The 23,177-nt window shown below is 48.9% G+C and overlaps 1 protein-coding gene across 2 annotated transcripts in view; it reads right to left on the reverse strand.

The window, feature by feature from the left end:
* The window catches only part of WHRN (whirlin), a 102,772-nt gene that overhangs the window by 35,466 nt on the left and 44,129 nt on the right, over positions 1 to 23,177 (reverse strand). For both annotated transcript variants that reach the window (XM_042859688.2, XM_065571963.1), the window contains exons 3-5: positions 20,191 to 20,316; positions 2,800 to 3,002; positions 2,252 to 2,288 (exon numbers count right to left, since the gene is read on the reverse strand). In XM_042859688.2, the coding sequence (XP_042715622.2) occupies positions 2,252 to 2,288; positions 2,800 to 3,002; positions 20,191 to 20,316 (366 nt within the window). The remainder of the gene's footprint in view (positions 1 to 2,251; positions 2,289 to 2,799; positions 3,003 to 20,190; positions 20,317 to 23,177) is intronic.

Genomic DNA, 23,177 nt, shown 5'->3' on the forward strand with positions numbered 1-23,177 from the left:
GAGGAGGGTGGTGAAACACTGGAATGGGTTACATAGGGAGGTGGTGGAATGTCCATCCTTAGAGGTTTTTAAGGCCCAGCTTGACAAAGCCCTGGCTGGGATGATTTAGTTGGGATTGACCTGCTTTGAGCAGGGGGTTGGACTAGATAACCTCCTGAGGTCTCTTCCAACCCTAATCTTCTATGATTCTATGACCCTGACCACAGAAGGTGGCTGGTGGAAGGGAGGGCAGCAGCCAGTTCTCATGATGGAAGGGGATCAACCTCTTCCCTCTCTCCTAGAGAAGGGTCAGACACCAAGGCCAGCTGGAAAGCACTGACGAATCAGGAAACATCTGCGTGCTCTTGAAGAGTAACATCTGGGTTGTCTATCAGAGCGGGTGAAAACATGTTTGGCTCTTCAGGTTCCTTCTTCTTTCCTGCAACTTTCTTATTTCCAAGCCATCTCTTCCCGTTTTAGAGCAGAGCCACTGGACAGGACACAGAGCTAAGCACTGCATGGGACGGTAGGATCTCGCTCTGCCTGAGTTATTAAAGTACTCTGAGATCTATATCAATTTCCATCAAAGTGCCACAAAAGTGCTCCGTATCATGATTTTGTCATCCTTGGGACTATAGAATTTACCATCTGGGATCAGTCAGTTGGTCCATCCATTCCCATAGCCTACCTCCAAGGTGACCAATACTTGATGCTGCTGGAGGAAGATGAAATTCCTGCCCCAGCACACAATGCCCCGGGTAATTGTGCCAGGCTGCACATGAGGGAAGGGAAGAATTACACCCCAAGACCCTTAAGCAATCAGTTTATGGCCTGGAGCATGTGATCTGATGATCATTACACCTTAGCTTGCATAACTGCTGCTATTTCTGTTGGCCGTCAAAGCTATTTAAAAAGCCAGCCACCATATGCATGCTAGGCAAGATGCATCTTCTTTCAGCACCAGAGCCTGATGAGAAGTTCTCTTCAGAGCCGACCCTACTGCCAACTCAAAGATCATTGGGAGGTGGCACACACAGATCTGTGTACCTACTACCCTGTTTTTTATCATGGCCTGCAAAACCTCTCGGAAGGTTGGGATCCAGAATCGATCCTTGGCCACTGCAGCGTTTCCCCAGAATCCTTTGCACTGTCACACGATTGCATCCCAGAATTCTTTGCACTGTCACACTATTGCATCCTGCTACTGCCCTGTTGCAAGACCACCATCTCATGCCACTGAATGTCACTGTTTATCTATCACTATAAAAATCACTGTGCCCCATGAAAACCCACAGCTGATCCCACCGTTTCCCCCCTCCCCAGTGATAGGAAATGGAGCAGAAACTGCAGTGCCCAGGCAAAGGATTGAAGAAATCACATCATAAATCACAGCAGCCTGCAAAACTCATCCTCGGGGGGGAGGGGGGAAGGGAGGTCAAAGAAATAGAGGGAGGAGGGAGAGAGCTGGGACTGTCTGAGGGGATGGGGGAGGGAGCTGAGAACTGCTAGGGTAATTAAGAGCAACTTACAAGCTTTTTAATGTTTTTCCACAAGATAAACCGCTGACAACTGGACATCAATTACCTGCCAGCTGCACCCCACAGAGCTGCGGCTTCCCTCCCAGATCCCTGCTGCTCCAGTAGGCTGGCCCTAGCTTCACAAGAGATGAGCCGCTGGCGAGCATTAGGACGAGGAGGCTATTGAAAGGAGGGGAATGGCAAGAGGTGCAATGGAACGAGGGGGCCGAGCGATGGGCTGTCCCAGAGCAAGAGTCTTCAAGCTGGGAACACGCTCAACCCACAACACACAGAGCTGCATTTCCAGCACCCTGGATTGTTTGGGTCTTTGGTTCAGCGGGCTTAAACGAGAGGGCGCTGGATTTGGATCTCCCGCACCGGTGCTCCGTTCGTTCGGCTGCAGGGACTCCGCACGGCCGCCGGTGTAACAGCGATCAGAATCTGGCCAAAATTTGGATCAGGACCCAGGTTCGGATTCCAAGGGCTCCTGGAGCATGGGGGTGGGGGGGAAAGTGGGGTTTGGGTTCATATTGCGGGAGAAGGGGGCTGATCTCCCAGAGCGCGAGATATGTACTGACCAAAGAGAGCAAGGCAGCTATGCAAAGACGGCGCTCCTCTCCCCGTGGAAGCTGTGCTGCCTTTCATGCATTCCTGGGGTATAACCGGCTCTCCAGCCTGCCCAGGACAAAGCCGAATTCCAGCCCGCAGGGACCCCTCAGGTGTCCCCTTTCATCTCCCCAGGTCTGGAGTCCTACCTTTGCCGTTGCCTCTGCTGTGTGATCACCAGCTGCCCTGGGAGGAGAGAGAACAACCTTCAGCACCGAGCCAGCTCAGAACAGCCCGAATTGGCAGGGTGGGACTTATTGGCATGGACCTTATTAAAAAGGGTGTTTGCCCCTCCCCCGTTGTTCTAGCTTAACGCTAGACTATTAAGTTGCAGGCCATACGTCTCTGACTAATGGCTTCTAGACCAGGGGGAGATATGTTCTAGACTCTGTGGCACTGTCCCATACTGCTGGGTTCTAGGCTATGGGCACAGTCTGCTGGGTTCCAAATTATGGTCCTAGAGTACAGGTTACCAGGTTCTAGGACGGGGGTGCTAGGTTTCAGGCCACGGGTTGCTGGGTTCCAGATTACAGGTACATAGAACAGGTTCATGGACCATAGCAGGCCAAGTCATGGAGTACAGGCCACTAATCTCACAAAACGACATCCAGACAACTCTGTACAGAGTACATGGGATGCTGGCTTGCAGGCCATACAAAGCAAGGTTCCACAGATCCCGCGCTGAACGCATACAAACCCTGCTGTGTTCACCGGGGTCTCTCCGATCTGGGAGCTCGCTATCCATTGGGTCTCATCCACTGTGGTGCGGGCGTGCGGCAGCCTTCCGATGTCCTTCACAGTCATGATGAGGTGTCGCGACGACTTCAGCAACTTCACCGCCTCGTCGTGGGGGATGCTGAGGAAGCTTCTGCCGTTCACCTCCAGGATCTGATCTCCCACCTGCAGACACAGGGACAAATGAGTGACCTGGGTGAGCCCGGCAGACCTCCCAAGCATCTCTTCATGTTAGAGCCAAGCATTCCTCTCGCTGGTGCTAATCCGGTGTTACCAGGTATCCACCGCATATCCTGGTGTCATGCCTTATCTACAGAGCAGTGCCCCTCTCCTGGCATTACTGGGGAGGGATAGCTCAGTGGTTTGAGCATTGGCCTGCTAAACCCAGGGTTGTGAGTTCAATCCTTAAGGGGGCCACTTAGGGATCTGGGGCAAAAATCAGTACTTGGTCCTGGTAATGAAGGCAGGGGGCTGGACTAAATGACCTTTCAGGGTCCCTTCCAGCTCTATGAGATATAGGTATATCTCCCTATATTTCCTTTCCTCTTGATATAGTTGCAAAAACCTTCCTGTGATGGTCACCACCTTGGCCAACTCACTGAGGGGTTGAACTGGGGACCCGCAGAACTAAAAGCGGGAGCTACTACAGCTTAAGCTAAATCACCCAACTCATCTCCTCTGTGGACCAGGCATAGAGAGGCACCCATAACACATGCTCACCACTGGGTTACATTTCCAGGGTAAGATATTCTAAAGGGATCAGCTGCCTTGAGCAAGTGAAGGGGTGAGCGTAGTGTGGTATGCCTGCCGGTGCTAGCTTTAATCTAGGTAGCAGGGGTAACAACAGTCGTGTAGAGATGGTGGAACAGGCTAACAACCAATGTACAAGCCGGCTGGGGAGCCTGGCTATGTACTTGGGTTGCTGGCCCAGGCTGCTCCAGCTACACTATTACTGTATGCCTACATCTACTGGAATCACACCCTCCCTTGCAGTGTAGACAGACTCTTATAGGGACCAACTAAGTGGCCGGGTTTTCCAAAAAGTTCAGCACACGGGGTACACACCGGGGGGGGGGGGGGTGAGTGCTTTGAAAACCTGGTGTCTAAATAAGTCTACACGGCAATGAGACACCCGCGGCTGGCCCATGCCAGCTGACTCGGGCTCAGGGGCTGTTTTATTGCCGATATTTAGCCTTGGGCTGCAGCACAAGCTCAGGGCCCCTCCCACCTCACAGGGTCCTAGAGCCCAGCCTGAATATTTACACTGCAATGAAACAGCCCCGCAGCCGGAGTCCCATGACTCTGGCACAAGCCAGCCCTGGGTTTTTAACTCCAGTGTAGACATACTCTCAACAGGAGTGGAGCTCTTCTGAAAAGCTGGTCCCAACCGTGCGTGATGAGCAATCACTATCCGGTTGCCCACTGGGCACAGAAGTGAGGGATGAACGTCGCTTTGGGGCAAATACGGATTTTTTTTTTTAAATGGAACATAGTTTAGTATTTTTCACCGACTTAGTATTTTCCCCTGGCCACCCCTCTGCTGGCTGCTGTGGGCTTCCCCCATTATCCTGTTGTGACCTCCCACTAATCCCCCCCTCACTGAGTTCAACCTCTGCATTTATACTAGCGCCAAGCTTGCCCTCAAATTCTCTCACAGTTCCTCCCCTCTTTCTCCTCTGGCTGGCGTCTCGGTATCACAAAGCTGTCCTCAGCCTCAGTTGGATGGTCCCTGGTTAGCTGTATTTGCCACCCAGTAGACATGTAGGTAATTAAAGGCTTTGGAGCTCCAGTGGGGCTGCATTGATTCCTCCAGTAACCAATCTGTGTCGCTGCTGATGGCTTCTCTCGCTGGGACCTGACGTGAGCTAACAAACCCTGCAACCTCTTCTCTTTGTGCTCCCTGGGGGAAATCACCTGTTTTATTACCATCCTGTCCCTGGGAGTATAAGGCTAGGTCTACACTGCCCGCCTGAATCGGCGGGTAGAAATCGATCTCTTGGGGATTGAATTATCGTGTCTTGTCGGGACGTGACAATCGATCCCCGAATCGATGCTCTTACTCCACCAGCGGAGGTGGGAGTAAGCGCCGTCGACGGGGAGCCGCGGAGGTCGATTTTGCCGCCGTCCTCACAGCGGGGTAAGTCGGCTCCGATAGGTCGAATTCAGCTACGCTATTCGCGTAGCTGAATTTGCGTATCTTAAATCGACACCACACCCCCCCCCCCCCGTAGTGAAGACCTGCCCTGAGCCTCATCTCATTCAAGCCAGCAGGATCTGGCCCTAGGTTCACAGGCTGGATTAACGCTGTCCCCTTATTCTGTAATCACTCCTAAGCCCCCAGCTGATTTCCCAGCCCCCACACGGCGCTTACAAACCAAGCCAGTTAAACAAATCAGCCAGGAGCTGGGAAAACACTCCCCTCCCCTGATCAGTTTGCACGTCAGCTGTTCACCCTTCCAAGTCCGGATGACATCTGGGCTTGGTTCCGTTTTGAGCGGCAAACCCTGCTCCGAGGCTCTGGGTAATTCGCTCCGGGGAGGGGCGCGCATTCTGCATGATACATTGCACTGTTTTTAACAACTCTGCTCTGTTAATCCATTTGCACCCGGCACCCACTCAGAGCAAGAAGTGTTGCTGCCTCCCGTGGGCTGGCCTCCGGGAGCTTCATCACAGGGTCGTAGGGGAAACCAATTTATAATCTCTCTGGCTCGGGCGTCCATGCGGCTGGAGACTGTCACTTTGCAGCCAGATGGTGGTTGCCTGGAGTGTCACATGGATACATCGTTTTACAGCACTGCTGAGAGTTTTATCTGCAACAAGAAGTCCATCTCTTGACATGACAGGGCACAGCCCTCAGCAAACAAGGGTGTGGCAGGCACCTCACTCTCACTCCGTCTTGAAAATGTAATGGGGAGTCACCTGCAGAGCGAACAATTGGCCACTTCAAACTTCTCACTAGCCTGTCAGTCAGGGCCACTTGGAATATCCTGGCAACAGCAGGGACAGAACTCAGATCCTGAACCTACTGCAACAGCACAGCCACTCCCAGCTGAGCTCAGGGAGAATACCCATCAGCTGTTAGCAGTATAACATATATGACACACAGTGGAGCAGTAAAAAGCAACAGAGGGCCCTGTGGCACCTTTAAGACTAACAGAAGTATTGGGAGCATAAGCTTTCGTGGGTAAGAACCTCACTTCTTCAGATGCAAGTGTGGAGCAGTGCGGATTCTGTGCAGTAAAGGGCAATGGGGACACATTGGTCAGTTCAGCACAGTCCCTGTGAACTTAGTTCTTCCTTGTGGAGTTTTGCTCTATGTTTGCGGCTTTACGTTAGCAATAGGCAGTCACGCAGTTAGCCAAAATGGGCCAACCTGTTAACCTTGAAGGAGCTTGTACCCAAGGTCCAGTCCAGACCAGGGCCGGCTCCAGGCACCAGCCCAGCAAGCAGGTGCTTGGGGCGGCCAAGGGGAAGGGGTGGCACGTCGGGCTGTTCGGCGGCAATTCAGAGGCGGATCCCTCTCGGAGGGAAGCACCTGCCACCGAATTACCGCCGAAGAAGAAAGCGGTGCGGTGGAGCTACCGCCGGAGTGCCGTCGATCACAATTGTGATCGCGGCTTTTTTTTCATTTTCTTTTTTTTCTGCCGCTTGGGGCAGCAAAAACCCTGGAGCCGGTCCTGGTCCAGACCAATCTCCCCACTCCATTTATTAATGTGCCGTGCTCCAAAATCCCCCTTGGCTAAAAATAACTCCAAACTATGCAAAGATAGACAGAGGTCTTCTCCACCCGCTGGTAGTCCTTCTGAGCAGAACACCGACAGCTGACATCTTTTCAATCTCTGTCCCTGCCCTCTTGCATGCAGTCGACTGGCCATAAAGCACCCGCCAATGTTGTGAGACTCCAATCCCTCATTGCAGCATCTGGGGTTAATTCCACAGTGTCTCACTCCTGCTTCCAAATCAGGCCAGCTTCGGGGATGAGGACAGGGACTAGACTTCATCTTTCTTCTGCCTCTTAATCCTCCCTGTCCTTTAATGAAGATCATCTGTCATTTCATTTCATAGCCGATATTTCCACTGTAATCAGAGACTTCCTCGGGCTGCTCCACACTGCTTGATATGGAACATTGTTTTGGGCCTTTTTTTTTTTTTTTTTTTGGCTTCCAGTGTATCCAAATCAGCTCTTCCCTCCACTCTGTATCACGATCCCCTAAGTTTCTGATAAGCGGCTTCTTTGAAACAGCTCTTTCATATCTGCTTAACCACAGCCTTCTGTTTAGACCTTTGTTCTGACAAAGCTGTTGTCTTTATGCTTCGATTTCGGTGGAACAAGCCATTACCTTCAGTAACTCCCTGTTTGGAGGGGAGCTGAAGCTAAATATAATAAATATAATAAAATGAAAAATAAATTCCAGTGTGGCTCGTTCTGCCCACCATGGCGGGGCTCAGAGCTGGCTGGCCGGGTCTTGGGGGTCCTCCGGGTGCCGTGGGGACAGCTGGGGTTCAGGGCTGCTCCAGGCCGCTGGCTGTCTGGCAGGGGTTCGGGACTGCTCCAGGTGCCAGCCGGGTTTGGGGCTGTGCCAGCAGTCCAGCCTGCGAGAGTGGGGCAGTGGAAGGGGCAGAGCCTTGGGTGGAAGAGGCGGGATGGGGGGCTAGCCTCCCCAAACAGGGGGTGCACACGCCGCCCATGAGTTTTACTGCTATACTTCCATTGATTTCAATGCGACAGGGAGCAGAATTTGGCTGTGTGTGTCAAGGATAAAGCATCAGGAGACCTAGGTTCTTTTCCTGACACTGACTAGCTTGCAAAAGTCATTTAACATCTGTGCCACGGGGTGTGGGGGTAATGATCAGTTGGCTTACGCTGCCACTGTTATCTGAGCCTCACCCAACCCTTGAGGTATGACAGCGCCAGCACCCTCATTTAACAGATGGGGAGCTGAGACCCAGAGGGACTAAGTGACTTGCCCAAGAATTAAACTCGGGTTTGCCAAGCCTGCGACTAACATCCTAACCACCGGCCCGGCCTCTCTTCAGAACAATGTTCATGCAACTTGGTGAAGTCCACCGAGAAAAATGCTACCCATTATTATTGCATTTATTACTGTGTGTGTCAAGGCAGGGGGGAGCTGCCAATTACCATACGCCACATGGCACCAGAAAATATTGCAGCCTCGGCCTTTGAAAGGTCTCTCGTTGGGCAACACTGGAGCAAGGCCAGTCTCTACTCTCCAACCATGAAGCTTTCAGCCTGAGTTCCCCAGCCTACCATGAAGGGTTTGAGGGGGCTGTTAGTGCTCTGAAGGAGTTAGATAATCTGGTCCCAGTGCCTGCAGGCAACAGACACACTTGCTCTTGTCTGCTTTTGTCATCCTGGTGCCATAATCTCCTGCTAAGCCCCTAAAGATGCAAACGGCTCCTTTAATTGCACTGCCTAATGCCAGCCAGCCTGCGATGCGATTGTTTTCCCCTCCTGGTGCCGGCTATTGAGAAATTCCACAAAATGGATCCGAACGGCAGCAGGCACAGAAGAGACTCCTCGGTTAGCTGGGTTCTAGGGTCTGGCTCACGAGCTCAGTCCCTTTTCCTTCCCAATGCTGCTCCCAGGCGAGGTGCACGTGTTCCACACAGAGAAACGTGTTAGAGGGCCAGAGGACTAGCTCGCACCTCTCCCTATCCCAAATTTGCTATGTGTAATGGACTATACCAGGGGTTCTCAAATTGGGGGTCGGGACCCCTCAGGGGGTCGAGAGGCTATTACATGGGGGTTGCGAGCTGTCAGCCTCCACCCCAAACCCTGCTTTGCCTCCAGGCTTTAGAATGGTGTTAAATATGTAAAAAAGTGGTTTTAATTTATATGGGGGGGGGGTCGCACTCAGAGCCTTGCTGTGTGAAAGGGGTCACCAGTACAAAAGTTTGAGAACCACCGGACTATACCTTTAAGAGATTTGGGAATGGATCGTACTAGGAAGTGCAAAGGGCTGGATCTGGGTGTGGTAGATGCAGAAGGAGTAAAACTGAAATAAAGGGCTGGTGGACCCTTCTGGCTTGTCTCTCTGTTGCATTGAAGCTCCACCCTGGTTGTGTTGCACAGCATTGCTCTGATCCATAGGGAGGTGCTGTTCCATCCCAGAAACAGCTGGATGTCAGTGGCAGGTGAACTGATCCCTGTGTATAATTTACGAAGTGCTCTGGGTTCCTCTGGCATGAAATCCCCAACCCACAAAGGAGACTTCTAACTAATGACTTGCTCTCTGCCTGATAAACCAGGACTCATTTGATCCCTTGAGATCTCCAAGAGTGACATGGAAATCATACCGATATTAGTAAATGCACATAACTATGTGGCTGCGACAGAGGATTGAACACAAAAGCGTCAGGAAATGAAACCTGTGAGGGGGGAACCCAGGAGAGGCAAGATTTGTGGATGACACAATTATTCAGACTCAGACAACAAGAAGGACCTAACAAAGTTGGGGGCTGACTGGGCAACACAATGCAGGTAATGTTATTTGTAGAGTAGTGTAAGGTCACACACATCGCAAGGAATGACACACGCACTTTGATGGTCAGGAGAAAAACCTAGGCAGCATGGTGCACAGTTCAAGGAACATCTGCTCAATATGCAGTGGTGGTTTAAAAAAAAAAAGGGGGGGGGAACAAGATTTTGTGTAAAGCCAAACATAGAGAATAGCCCCCAAACTGTTCTACAGATCAATTGTATGCCCTCACCCTGAGCACACCCTTCAACTGTGGTCACTCTCGTCTCTGAAAGGATACCAGCAGAAATAGAAAATGTCCCAGAGGAGGGCAACAAAGATGATCAGCGTCACAGAAAGGCTTCCAGGCAAGGACAGATTAGAAAGGTTAGAACTGTCACATTTAGAGAGCAGACACAGGAGAGGGGAGGTGGCAGAGGTATCCAAAGTACTGAATGAGATCGAGAAGATGAGTCGGGTGCTTCTCACTTACCCTCTGTCATAAGAAGAGAACAAGGGGCATTCAATTAAATGGAAAGGCAGCACATTCTAAACCGATCAGAGGAAATAAATTGGGATTCCGTGCACGATCTGTGGAACTCTGTGTCGCAAGTTAGCACTGAGGCTAAAAAAGGCATTTATAAGAGCTAAAGGCACAGTACTGTAACTCAGCCAACCTGGGTTCTATTCTCAGCTCTGCACTTGGCCTACTGGGTGACCCTGAACAAGTCACCCCACCTCTGTGCCTCAGTTTCCTCCTCTGTAAAATGGGGATGAAGATACTGACCTCCTTGGTAAAGTGCATTGAGATCTGTAGATATAAATTACTTTATATCCATATAAAATAAGTCCCTGAGTTTTTCATGAGTAGATTTCCAAGTGCTTTACAAAGGTCAGAATCATTAGCCCCACTTTACAGATGGAAAACTGAAGCACAGGGAAGTGAAGTAATTTCCCAAGGTCACCCAGCAGGCCAGTGTCAGAGCCAGGAATAGAACTCATGTCTCCCAATTCCCAGGCCAGGGCTCTAACCAGTAGACAACAGTGCCTCCCCTTCTATAGTTAAAACTAGAATAAAACAAAATCTGTAAGGGATACAAGCCCTCATGCTTCAGGTCATTAACAAACCAGTGGCTAATGGGGGTAAGGCAGAAACTTTCCTTGTGAGCAGGTTATTCCATAAGTGTCCAGTGTCTGCTACAGATATAGAGTCCCAGTCCTACGTGCAACTCTCCTGGGATCAGAGTTAAACTGGGGTAACGCCGGCATGAGCCGAGAATCAGGCCCAACGTTTCCTGAATTCTATATAATTGCAGGTGTGTTGGAAACCGATTCTGCCTCTCCCATCTCTGCAAAACCACCCCATCATGTGCCATTGCAGCAGAGGGCATCTGACTATTGTCTCTCTCTAGCAAACAGGTCCGGTGCAGTAACCCAAACCTCAGTCACGCAGCCCACGTGAAAATGGCACTTTCCAGACAGCTAAGAGTCACACTGTAATAGCACCCACAACAAGAGTTCAGTCAGCAAAGACAGATGCAGCTGCTCCTCCTGGCTGGACCATTCCCCCCTTCTGAATACCACCTCCTCCCGCATCCTGCCTGGAAGGAGCTCAAAGTGCTTGGACAAGAAGCATCATCATTATCCCCAGGCAGCAAGAATCTCCCAGCATTGAGCTCATGGTTGCGGAGAGGATCGTTAGGGTTCGATTATTGACGAATGAAATGTCAGATAAGCTAAGATCCATCGGCTTTATTGACCAGAGAAAGGGTTAATATTTTACCCAGTCCTGGGAAGCAGTTTTCAATCTGTGTCTGCTCCAAAAGATGAGCTTCATTTGAGTTATTTGTATAGGGTGCTTGTTTACGACAAGCAAGAGATTAATATACCTCACTCCCTTTTTCGCCTCTGCGTTCCATACACTGCCATTCCGGATGCCAGTAGACCGTAAAGTACAAATAGTATTAGACCCATAATGTGAACTACTGTTTTGTACTCCAGTGCCTAGCAACATTCATATATAATACTCCGGAGAGGATCCCACAGGCACGTACAAAAAAACCCCAGCCTTGAACAATTTAACTCCTCAGTAAATTTCCACAATAAAGCTTAACATAAATGCAAAAGCATGCAGGGAGCATAAGCATCCTGGTTCATTTTATAATACTGGCTAACAAGATGGTGGTAAAACACCAGTAGCGGCTGATGCCCTGCGTGGTAGCAGCCCCACCAGCTGTGGAGCTGTTCGGAAGAAAGGACTGGTGCAGATGAGGCCAGAGACTCACTCCAGACCACACCAGGAGTCTGAAATAGAACTCAGGTCTCCTACCTCCCAGTCCCCTTTGTCACTGAGCAGAGCCCACTCGGACATCAGTGCTGGCAGTACCAGGGGAAGAAGAAAGCCAGTAGTTGTAACATAGCCTTTGAAAGGCAGTGATACAAAACAGAGCTGGTATCAGAGGGGTAGCCGTGTTAGTCTGAATCTGTAAAAAGCAACAGAGGGTCCTGTGGCACCTTTGAGACCAACAGAAGTATTGGGAGCATAAGCTTTCGTGGGTAAGAACCTCACTTCTTCAGATGCATCTGAAGAAGTGAGGTTCTTACCCACGAAAGCTTATGCTCCCAATACTTCTGTTGGTCTCAAAGGTGCCACAGGACCCTCTGTTACTTAAAACGGAGCTGGTGACTGGTGGCCTGGAATCCCAGTTCCCCACATTTCTGTATGGCTTCTTGCTGCCTCTCCTGGGAACAGCAGCACAAGATTCGGAGCAAGAGGCTCATAACAGCCATTCGCCCTGCTCAAACTTGCTCTGCTCCCTCCTTGGCTTTCCCCAGTGGAAGGTGCTCCAGGATCAGGCACTGAGTTTCTACGCTGGCTCTGGAAGCAGATCAAGCTGAATGTGCCTAAGCTGGTGAGATACAGAAACCAGGCAAACTGGAGAAAGAGCTGCAGATGGGGTCAGGCAGACAGCAAACTTGGCAGCCCCGCTGCTTTGTTAGAGTGAGTTTAACTCACAAATGTCACGAGTTCTGATGTCCTCAGAGAGCAGAATTCACAAATTCCCTTCACACGCCTTTAAACCAGCGTTCAGAAAATTCCTAACCGCCATAGAAACAACTAGGGTAAATTACGCAACAGTCTAACCGGCTAAGACAGACGCACGTCGGGGTGAAGAAGCCTTGAATTAAATGTGCAGTGAGCATCACCTCCTGGGCCCCTTTAATGCATTGAGCAATCCATACTGGAATGGAGTTTTGCTGCTAAAAGAAGGAGTGTCTATGGCATTGCAGTACTAAAACGATGACAATTCAAGTTCTATCAAGGAGTTTTATTGCAATTATGAATCTTTAATAGTTTTTCATATCGAGTATTAAATTTTCATTTTTTTTTGTACAAGACAGAGATGCAGTTTTAATGAGCCATCTTATAACTATTTCATAGAGGTCCAAAACGCCAGCAAGCCCTTTCCATAATAAGGAGTCTAGGGAGGGGAGCAGACAAAGGAAATGAAGGAGACCTAGCACCATGATTAGATCTGGCATTACAGGTGCCGGAGCAGACGCCTGTGGTGGGGTGCAGCACAATCAGTTTGTGCTATTATAACAGTGCCTTGGGGTGACCGGAGAACACCGTCTTAGCCAGCAGTTTCTGGTGCTGCTTTGTGTGTGGTCCAGCAGAAAGAACACTAACTTGGACTCAGAAGACCTAGGCTCTTGTGGCCTCTGCCACTGACCTGCTGTGTAATCTTTGGCAGCTCACTTCATCTATCAGTAACCTGTTTCACCTCCTGCTTGCCCTTTGGCTATTTAGCTTATAAAATATTCATGGCAGAAACTGTTGCTTACTATGTGTTTTGCATCGTGCCTACCATCATGAGGCCCCAATCTCCATTAGGACCCGTAAGTGCTACTGGAATAATAATAAGAGAGGAGAAACGGCAGGCAAAATATACCTGTACATTACAGATCTTGTAAAATAGTTATTGATGAAAAGCAAATGATGGAATACTTGGAAAAACTGAGCAGACACAAATCCGTCAGCCCACATTCTACACATTTTTGCCAGGGATTTTATTAATTAACACCAATAACCATTTTTCATAAACCAAGGACAACTAATGACTAGTGAAGAGAAAATGTAGTACCAGGTTTGGTTTGGTTTTTTAAAGTTGATCCTGGCAATAACTGTACTGTAACTCTAGCTCCAATAAGGGGAATAAAGGCAGAAATAAGAGAAGTATTCAGAGAGAAAAATCACTGCGCCGGACATTGTTGGACAGATTTTCAAAGGGCTCATCACATTGGGTGTCAACAATGGGAACTACTGGGAGTTGAGCACTTTTGAAAATCTGCCCCAAAATATTGGCGCTGAGCACTACCAATAGAGGGCAATGGAACCAGCAAGATGAGTTTATAAAGAGCAAATCTTGCTGGACAATCTTGGTGGCTTGTTTGGAGAGAACTGCAAGATGACTAGATGAAGGGAGGTGCAGTGGATGGACTATAGATGGATTTCAGTAAAGAGTTGGACACTGCACCTTGAAAAATTAATTCAAACTGGCTTGGGGAGGACTGAACGTGAGCGAAAAGCCTTGAAACGGAAAGGTAATGCTAACTAGCATTTAATTGATCTGGGAGCGAGGTGGCTAATGGGATGCTACAGGGGTTAGTGTTAGGACTGGCCTCATTTAACATCATTAATATACCAGAAGATGAAGGTGAAATGACATTAATATCTATTAAACTAGAAGGAGTTGCAAACCCTAGCCAAGATAGAGAACTAATACAAAGACCCAGAGAGATTCGAAACATGGTCAGAAAAGAAAAAAAAAAAAGAATCAACTTGGAAGAATGTGACCTAATATATAAGGGGATATAATCCGAGACGCCCAGACTCAATCGGTGGGAGGCAGTAATATTGAACAGACCTAGAGTGATGGTGGATTGCAAATGAGACCAATGCACGTGTCGTCTGGCACATGCAAAGGCATCAGATGGCAGAGCAGGGAGGTCATAGCCCCTCTCTATGGGCATGGTCCAGTTAGAGGCTTTCCATTCACTTCACTGAGCTGTGATTAGCCTTTATAAGCAGCTGGTGACCAATCACACCTGGAATATTACGGTCTCTGCTGGGCGCCACGTTACCAGGAAGGTGACCGGAGTTCAGAAAGCAGGAAAAGTGATCGGGGGCTGGAGGGACTGATTTATGAAGTAAGATTAGGAGAGCTAACTTGGTCTAGCTAGGCAAAGGAATAACTAAGGAGGGGCAGTCTACCTGGATGGGGAAGGAATTATTTACAGGGATTCTCAGAGTTAGGGTGTGACATTGCAGTCTATAGGATTTTATAAAAATATGCTAATGAGTGAATATAATGTAACTGGGATATGCTTCATGCAAAGGGTCTCTTGTAAGGTTTCATTACGAAGCTTATAATCTACTGAGTGTGGTCATCCTATTTGTATAAATGTATCACTCTTGTATCTGAAACTAGAAATATGAAATATAACTCTATTGTAATTATTCAAAGTGTGGGCCATTAATGGTGGTTTGGAATCTTGATGGCTCCCATCAACCAGGACAATTGACTGTGGATGGCTCTGTTTGCAGGCAAGCCTTCCTGTGAATCAGGCTGGGAGGAATGAAGGCTTGAAGTCTTGCAGTGACATGTGATCATGTCACGTGAACTGGAATCCATCTTTAACCTGGTGTCTTTCCATTGAGAAGGAGGGGGTGGGAACCCAGAGAGGGACAAAGGATTCCTGCCTTATGCAAAAGATATATAAATGGGTGGAACAGAACAAAGGAGGAAGCCATCATGAAGAATCCCCTAGCTACCACCTGAGCTGGAACAAGAGCTGTACCAGGGGAAAGAATTGTGACCAGGCCTGGAAGGTGTCCAGTCTGAGGAAAAAACTTACTGAAGCATCTCTAAGGGTGAGATTATCTGTCTTCAGTTTGATTAGACATAGATTTGTGTGTTTTATTTTATTTTGCTTGGTGACTTACTTTGTTCTGTCTGTTACTACCTGGAACCACTTAAATCCTACTTTCTGTATTTAATAAAATCACGTTTTACTTATTAATTAACTCAGAGTATGTGTTAATACTGGGGGGGGGGGGACAAACAGCTGTGCACATCCCTCTATCAGGGTTATAGAGGGCGAACAATTTATGAGTTTATCCTGCATAAGCTTTATACAGGGTAACATGGATTTATTTGGGTTTAGACCCCATTGGGAGTTGGGCATCTGAGTGTTAAAGACAAGAACACTTCTGTGAGCTGCTTTCAGGTTAAGCCTGCAGTTTTGGGGCAAGTAATTCAGACCCTGGGTCTGTGTTGGAGCAGACGGGAGTGTCTGGCTCAGCAAGACAGGGTGCTGGGGTCCTGAGCTGGCAGGGAAAGCAGGGGCAGAGGTAGTCTTGGCACATCAGGTGGCAGCTCCCAAGGGGGGTTCTGTGATCCAACCCGTCACATAGGGTTAAACATTATCCTGGATTTTTCATTAAAGAAACTTACTGAGGCAGGTTCAGAAAAATCTGTCAAAAGTTTCATGACAAAATAAACAAAATATGACCTTGGGTATAAATATTTCAATGTTGACCATTTATAACAATCAAGGCTGTTTTCTTGACACCTCAAGAACTCTCTGTTTCACGGCTGGGATGTTCTAATGTTCTGAGGCTAGTACTTCTGAATTGCAGTAGGATTTTAATTAGCTGGGAGTCGGCTTTCACCGAATGCTTTGCATTGTCCATGTAAGGATCAGGAAGCCCTTAACAAACCCTTTGCCCCTGTGAGTAAGTAGTATTGGGCTTTGAGGGTACCCGAAGCACAGAGCGGCTAAGGATGATGCTTTCAAGACTAAGAAAGTACAATGCCCACTGGGTCTCTTGGTGGCTCAGACAGTGTTCAGCTCCTTTGAAAAATCCGGCCAAGGGAGCTGAAATTTACACATTTAAAACCCTATTTGTGCTCTCCTCATTTGTTTATTGTCTCCATTGGCTGCTTTTCACCAAATACCGTTGGTCTGTAAGTGACTTGTCCCAGGTCACACAGGGAACCTGTGGCAAAGCTAAGAATGAAACCCACATTCCCTGAATCCCAGTCTAGTACCTTAACCATAAGGCCATCCTTTAGATGGCTGATATTTGTTGGCTCCTTGGGTGAACACTTAATAGGACTGGAGTTAATGATCCACTTATAAAATTATCATTCACCATATTAAATATAGCTGAGGGCAGATAACATAGTTTAATATGCATAGAGCTATCCGGTAATTTAGGACCTTATCCAATGCCAACTGACGTCAATTAGGAGTCTTTCCATCAACTCCAGCAGATGTTGGATCATGTCCCTAAGGAACAAAGTCTTTCTATTTGCCTGGTATAACCCGTTACTTGGAAGGACTTGTTTAACTTCAGTTTCTTTCCGCATCTTAGAATCATGTCTCTCTGTGCCTTTGCCCATATTAGCTTAGGGAGTGTGCATGTGCATTCTTTAGTCTAAGTATCATCCTGTGTGGATAATAACAAGACAGAGGCCCCTTTCTGTTCCTCCCTCCACCAAATATTTCCAAATTTACAGCTTGCAGTGTATGCAAATCAGGGAGAAGGAACTATACACAAGCATGCAGAACCCAGTGTTCAGCAAAGCGTCAGGCTTCTGGCACGCACAAACCAGTTACAGGAAAACAGCACAGCGAGGAGCAAGGCATAAAGGATCAATAGGCAGAGATGTAATGTGAAAACAATGCTCGCGGCATGAAGCCTTGCATAGAAAACGCCGCTACCTCTTAATCCTCACCTGGCCAAGAAAATAACACAGGATTAGACGGTGCATTTTTATAGAAGCGTCTCCAATTATTTCCTTCCCTCCACTGCCTGGGAGATGAAATGATAGGAGGAGAGAGAATGCTGTGTATTATAAATGGAAATAATCAGAGAGGGTGATAATAGAAGGCTGTATTCTTGATATGGCCGCTATTATTTTTTCCTATACGTATTTCCCTTGGCCCAGATGTTCCATTAGCTGCTCTGGCCTCCTGGCTGAGCTAGGAAAGCAGCAATTTTCTCTGGGTGGTGACGGGCGCTGGTTGGGGGAGCTTGGTGGAACGTGGAGGCATCGATTATGAAAATCATCTCAGGGAATGGAGACCAGTTCCCCTCCCTCTCCTGCCATTAATCTTGCAGTGTTTACAAGGGGGAGTCTGACAGGTCGGTGTTGGGAACACACAGGTTTGATCTCACCTCAGCCCAGTGACTTGTGTTATGTCCGAAGGCAGCCCCGGGTGGCACGTCTGTTTTCTTTTTACATTAGGAGGAAAAAATGCAGCTCGTGTGCCATGGTAAACATGAATGGGATAACGTTGCTGCCCTGAGATTTCAGCTGCCATGGAGCACTGTTCCTGCTGCCCCTCATGTACATGAACTAGGGGAAGTGTCAATGTCTCCCCAGGGCCAGGGGTGTGCCTTTATCTCAAAGAACAGCTGTTTTTAAAGATCTGGCATGTAGGCAGAGTGGTTCCAAAGGGAGAAGCCCACAAGCCCAGAGGCCATGTGACAAGGGTGGTATAAGAACTGAATAGAATGGGGATGGTCCAACGCTGAAGGTTTGTAGGGCCAGCTGGGAGTAGAAAGACTGAAGGAAGATTAGCTCTCAGTCTATGTAAGGTACCTACCTGGCCCCCAACACGGCATTAATGGAGCACCTCACAATCTTTAATGGGTTTATCTGCACAATACCCTGTGAGGCAGGGCAGTGTGATCATCCCCATTGTACAGATGGGAAACTAAGGCACCAACTAGTTGAATGACTTGCCCAAGGTCACACAGGAAGTCTATAGCAGAGCAGGAATTGAACCTGGATCACCCAAATCCCAGAGGAGCCCCCTAACCTTTGGCCCATCCTTCCTCTCCAGCCTCCAATCTCAGGCAATTTAGCACATGCCGCAGTAGTGTCAAAAGGGCAGTGCCGGGACGTGGCATGAGCGCTCCGCTGCAGAAAGTTTAGCAGCAGTGGGGTACTGGGAGTAATTTGCCAGCCCATCACAGGGGAAGTGGGATCAAGGTGGATTACACCTCGATCCCTGATAATCCAGGCCTTTGTCAATGTCTTGAGGGAACATAAACAGCTGATCACAAGGAGTTTGTTATCCACCAGTCCTACACTGAAGCAATAGGCACCGTCTATTAATTCCCCCCACAACACCTTACCCTCAGTCACTGCTGAATCGCACAGAAATGGAGATGAAGACCACAAAGTTGCGACCCTGAGATGGGCCATTTCGAGAAAGGCCAAACAGAACTGGGTTATTTTGAGCAGCACAGCCAGAAATTACAGCCTGTAAAACCTGCTTCTGAAACACGCTCCCAATCAGAGGAGCCAAGGACTATTCCAGAGTCCAATGAATCTCTTTACAACTCCTTTACAATTTTCCTGTCTGATATTAAATCATTGTCTATTGCATCTGCCACCAAAGCCTGAGCCATCCGCTGAACTCCTGCATTTCCCTTGCCGAGACCTCTCTCCTGGCTAAGGACTGGGCTCAGGGAGTCCCTTGAACCAAGCAGAAAAAGGGCCTTGCCTTATGCCACCTCAGCAGTGACCGTGCACCGAACCCTGGGCACGAGGGCAACCCAGCTGCAGAGAGAATGCCATGGGAGGTGCTGTAGCAGATCCTCGGAGTTCTTGTATCTCGGAGACAACCTGGAAGCAGGCATTGGTCCTAGGGTGACCAGACGTTCCGCTTTTATAGGGACAGTCCCGATTTTTGGGTCTTTTTCTCACATAGGCACCTATTACCCCCCACCTCCTGTCCCGATTTTTGACACTTGCTGTCTGGTCAGCCTAGTTGGTCCTAACAGCAGGAATTGAATACGGCGATGCGGAAGTGGCCAGAAGCAGAGGCAAGTCGCATCAATTTAGGCTGCCTGCAGCCGCGCACAGGCTCAGCCCTGCATTTGCCACCTACGGTGCCGACCGCTAATGGAGATTATTCTTGCGAAGGTCACTGAAGCGGAAGGAAACCAACACAGACATAGTGTCGTGCCGGCTGCTGCTACTGTGAGTGCAGGCTCCCCAGCCCCGCATCACTGCAGCTAATGCAGTCTCACAAGGACGTACTGAGAGGAAGGAGTTAGGGTGACCAGATAACAACTGTGAAAAAACGGGACAGGGGGTGGGGGGTCATAGGCACCTATATAAGAAAAAGTCCCAAAAAACAGGACTGTCCCTTTAAAAACGGGACATCTGGTCACTCTAGAAGGAGTTCAAAACTGCAGCTCCAAGTGGCTAGCAACGACAGGTTTCTCTGATCAGGTCGGAATGAGAAAGATGCACCGGGGGGGACACCAAGCCCAGTCACTTTAATAGAAAAAAGTCTCTTCTCTTGCAGCACGGGGAGACGGGAGAGTGACACTTGCTTTCCCCTCCAGACACCAGCCTAGCTCCTGGTGGAGAGACTTCCATTCGGATGGGAAACAAGGTTGCATGGGTCGCCACGGGCAGTGCACTAGTGCAGAACGGCAGGTGCCGCCTGCTTCAGAGGGGCTGCATCCATTGTGTACAGTGGCCCTGCGCACACGCACACACACACACACACACACACACCCCGTGGCAGCTCTTCCAGACTGTTTTTAACAGCCCAGTGTAAAAAAAATCAGTCTGTAACCATTCATCCGTTCAGTAGGAGCAATGCCCAGCGCTAGGGGGATTGCTGAGGTGGACTCCTAGAGGCCCAGTGCAGTGGCTGGGTTACTGTGTCGGCAGCATGAGTACGGACACTCACATCAGCTGGAGATCCTGCTCTCTAAATGCATTCCCAGCTCCCAGCTGAGCCCCAAACCTCCCCCCACTTCCGCGCTCGCCTCTCACCTTCAGGCCGGTGCTTTCCGCTTCCGAGCCCTTATCCACCCCGGTGATGTAAATGCCCAGCGCATATTCTGCTCCTCCTCGGATCATGAGGCCCAAGGACTTCCCTTCGTTCAGCACCAGGTTCACCTGTGGAGAGGGAGAGCTGGTATTTACGGAGTCCTGCAGACATGCCCAGTACTTTACAGGTGCAGGGAAGAGGCACTGGCCCTACCCCACGTCTTGGACAACATGGTGTTCAACCGCTGGCCATCTAGGCCCTACGTCATGGCTCGAGGGAGATGGTGTTTAGAAGACAGCGTGTACGAATCGGAGAATCTAGCTGATTATGAACTGAAAATGTGCTCCTTGTACAGGGTATGAATCAGCCCCTTTGCTATGAGGAGGAGAGAGGGGGGAACGCCTCCCTAGCCGCCTCCAGCCATCTCCGCGGCAGCCCCCGAATGTTTCTGGTGTGTTGCAGCCACAATCTTAGCAGTGGCTGTCCCTTCCCTGCTACAGCAGCTCTGTAGCGCCCCACCTGGCTGCCTGCTGCATTGCAAGGCAGGGAAGTGAGTCATTCTAGTTTTTTGCCGACTTTCCTGCCACGCTAGCGGAGTCCTCGGGGAGAGCAGGATGGCAAGGGAAACAGCTGAAGTATTGGTTGTGGGCCCTTGCCATGTTTGTATGTGTGATCATGACAAATAAAAATAGCAAAAAGAAGAAAGGTCTCTCCAACCTGGAGCAGAGAATCGATATCAGACTTCACAACAGCCTAGGTAAGACCCAAACTACTTCATTATTAAGGGCAAAGAGTAATTATAACAAAAACAATCTTTGACTGGCTAAAGAAATTTGCCTGCACAATTATGTAGCAATGGTCATTTTGTTATTCAGCCCTGGGTTGGGGTTCTCTGTAAAGTAAGATCATAAACTGATCACCAGAATGATTCCCTTTCAGAGAAAGGGAAGCAGAAGAGAAAGAAAAGGATCAAAAGAAAAGCCTGAAAGGTAAGTGAAAGAGGCTAGGAGAGGAACGATATGGCAGAGAGGAGGGAGGAAAGAGGGAAGGGATAAATTGAGAGATGGAAGGGAATTAGGGTCTTGGGCAGCACAACAATAAAAGAATTACTCAAGAAGCAAGTTGATCATGCCAATACTTCCAAAAACCGGGGCTATTTATCCGTAAACGTATCTTGCTTGTTTCTATTGCAAAATGCTATTTGTTCCTTTGCCACCAGGCTCGCCAAGTCACAGCACCATTCTTCAACAGTTGGGTGCACTTTGGACTTCCACCATGGCAGAATTAGATGTTTGGCTTCTCTGATCAGAGGTCTACCCACCCCAAGTTTTTTCGAAGGATTTCAGTTTCCAAGGTGGATTGGGTAGGCCTAGGAGGGAATGGCCAGCCTGCTGTTCAGTGAAAAGAAAGCAATAGGCCCAAATAGTTGCCTCTGTCCAGAAAAAACAGATTGCAGGGCAATTCCATAGCATGTGGTATCAGTTAGTGCCGGCCACATTGCAGCACTAGCATGTGTCAGACCCGGCTGCTCTAGATCTGAAAAGTCGCTACGGAGTCCAGACCATATTCCTCTGCTGGATCAATCTGAACCCCAAATCTAGGGAGCAAAGCTGCATGTCGGAACAAACCTGATTCCACTGAATGTGGGTAAGGGAACCGGAGAACTCTTGTTCCTGTTTCCTGCCAACATTTCTCCCTAAGGAGAGGAAAAGGCACAAAGGAATCATGTTCAGTTATGTGCTCAAGATCCCATTCGTAATCCAGCCCAGAACAGGTCGATGGGCCATTAAAATGTTCCCGTTACTCCAAACTGAAGGCTGAATGTAATAAAGGAGGACATCTAAACTTAGAAGCAACCAGATACCTGGCTTTCCTTGCGGCCACAACTGTGATGGATTTCTCCTCGGGGAAACAGGAGAAGAATGAGTTTAGGACGGATGCTAGTGGGAGCGGGGCTACAATTTCCAAAACCAGCTGTGTGATCAAAGGATTGAGATGCATTTTGCCTATTTCTTTTATGTTCCCAGGAAAGAGGACTCCCAAGTACCTGACTTGCACCTGCTGCCAGCAAAAAGTGTTACCCAAGAGGGTGGCATCATGCACCCTTCTAGAGATACCGAGCGCCTCCGACTTGTGCCAAGCCATCGATACCCTGCGATTTCCCCAACCAATTCAATAGTTTGTTGAATATGTGGGGGATAGTCTGAAGGGGTTTGCTGATGAATAAAGGTAAATCCGCATAGAGGCATACTTTTCTCTCTTGGAGTTCTATTTTATCCCCTGTACCTCCTAACACTCTAATTTTTATTGCCAGAGCCTCTTAGGTCCAATCACACAGGAGTGCTGACTGCTACCCAAGAAGGGGAGATATAGTGATTGGTTAAGACACAAGAGGTAAGACTGGAGTACAAAAGTCTAATCCAGAGCAAATGACAGCAGCAAGGGAAATAGAAGATAGTGCTGATTAGAAGCTATTTTCAGGTAAGTCTGTCTTTTTATTCACTGTTTGTACAGCACCTTGCACAATGGGTTTAAAATCAAAGGCCGCCAGGGCTAGACCGAGCAGCTGTTATACTTTCCCAGACTTCCCCTGGAGACACTGTCCACCCTGTTGACGGCTCAGATCCAGGTCTCGCCGGACACACGTCACTATGCACACAAAGGGGCACATGGCTGTGACCATCTGTCCTAACGCAGCCCACAGAAGCAGAGTAGGAAGATGTGCAAATGGAGTGAGAAACTGTTGGAAGAGTACCTGAAACAGGACTGCCTCTCTGCTACTCAGACACCTCTGGCATGTCCTTTTGCTGTGCCACAGGCAGGATACGATTCGCCCTGGTGAGGGTATAGGGGAGATCAGAGCAAAAGCTAGCTCTGAAGAATCTAAAAGCCCTGGACTGGCCAAGAACTCTGCATGGGATGAGGGGCAGCCCAGTCTGCATGGCCCGGGACCCAAGTTATGCAGAAAGGCAGAGGCAGGCTCTTTGGA

Source organism: Chrysemys picta, chromosome 18, assembly GCF_011386835.1.
Source record: "Chrysemys picta bellii isolate R12L10 chromosome 18, ASM1138683v2, whole genome shotgun sequence".
NCBI classification, from domain to species: Eukaryota; Metazoa; Chordata; order Testudines; family Emydidae; genus Chrysemys; species Chrysemys picta.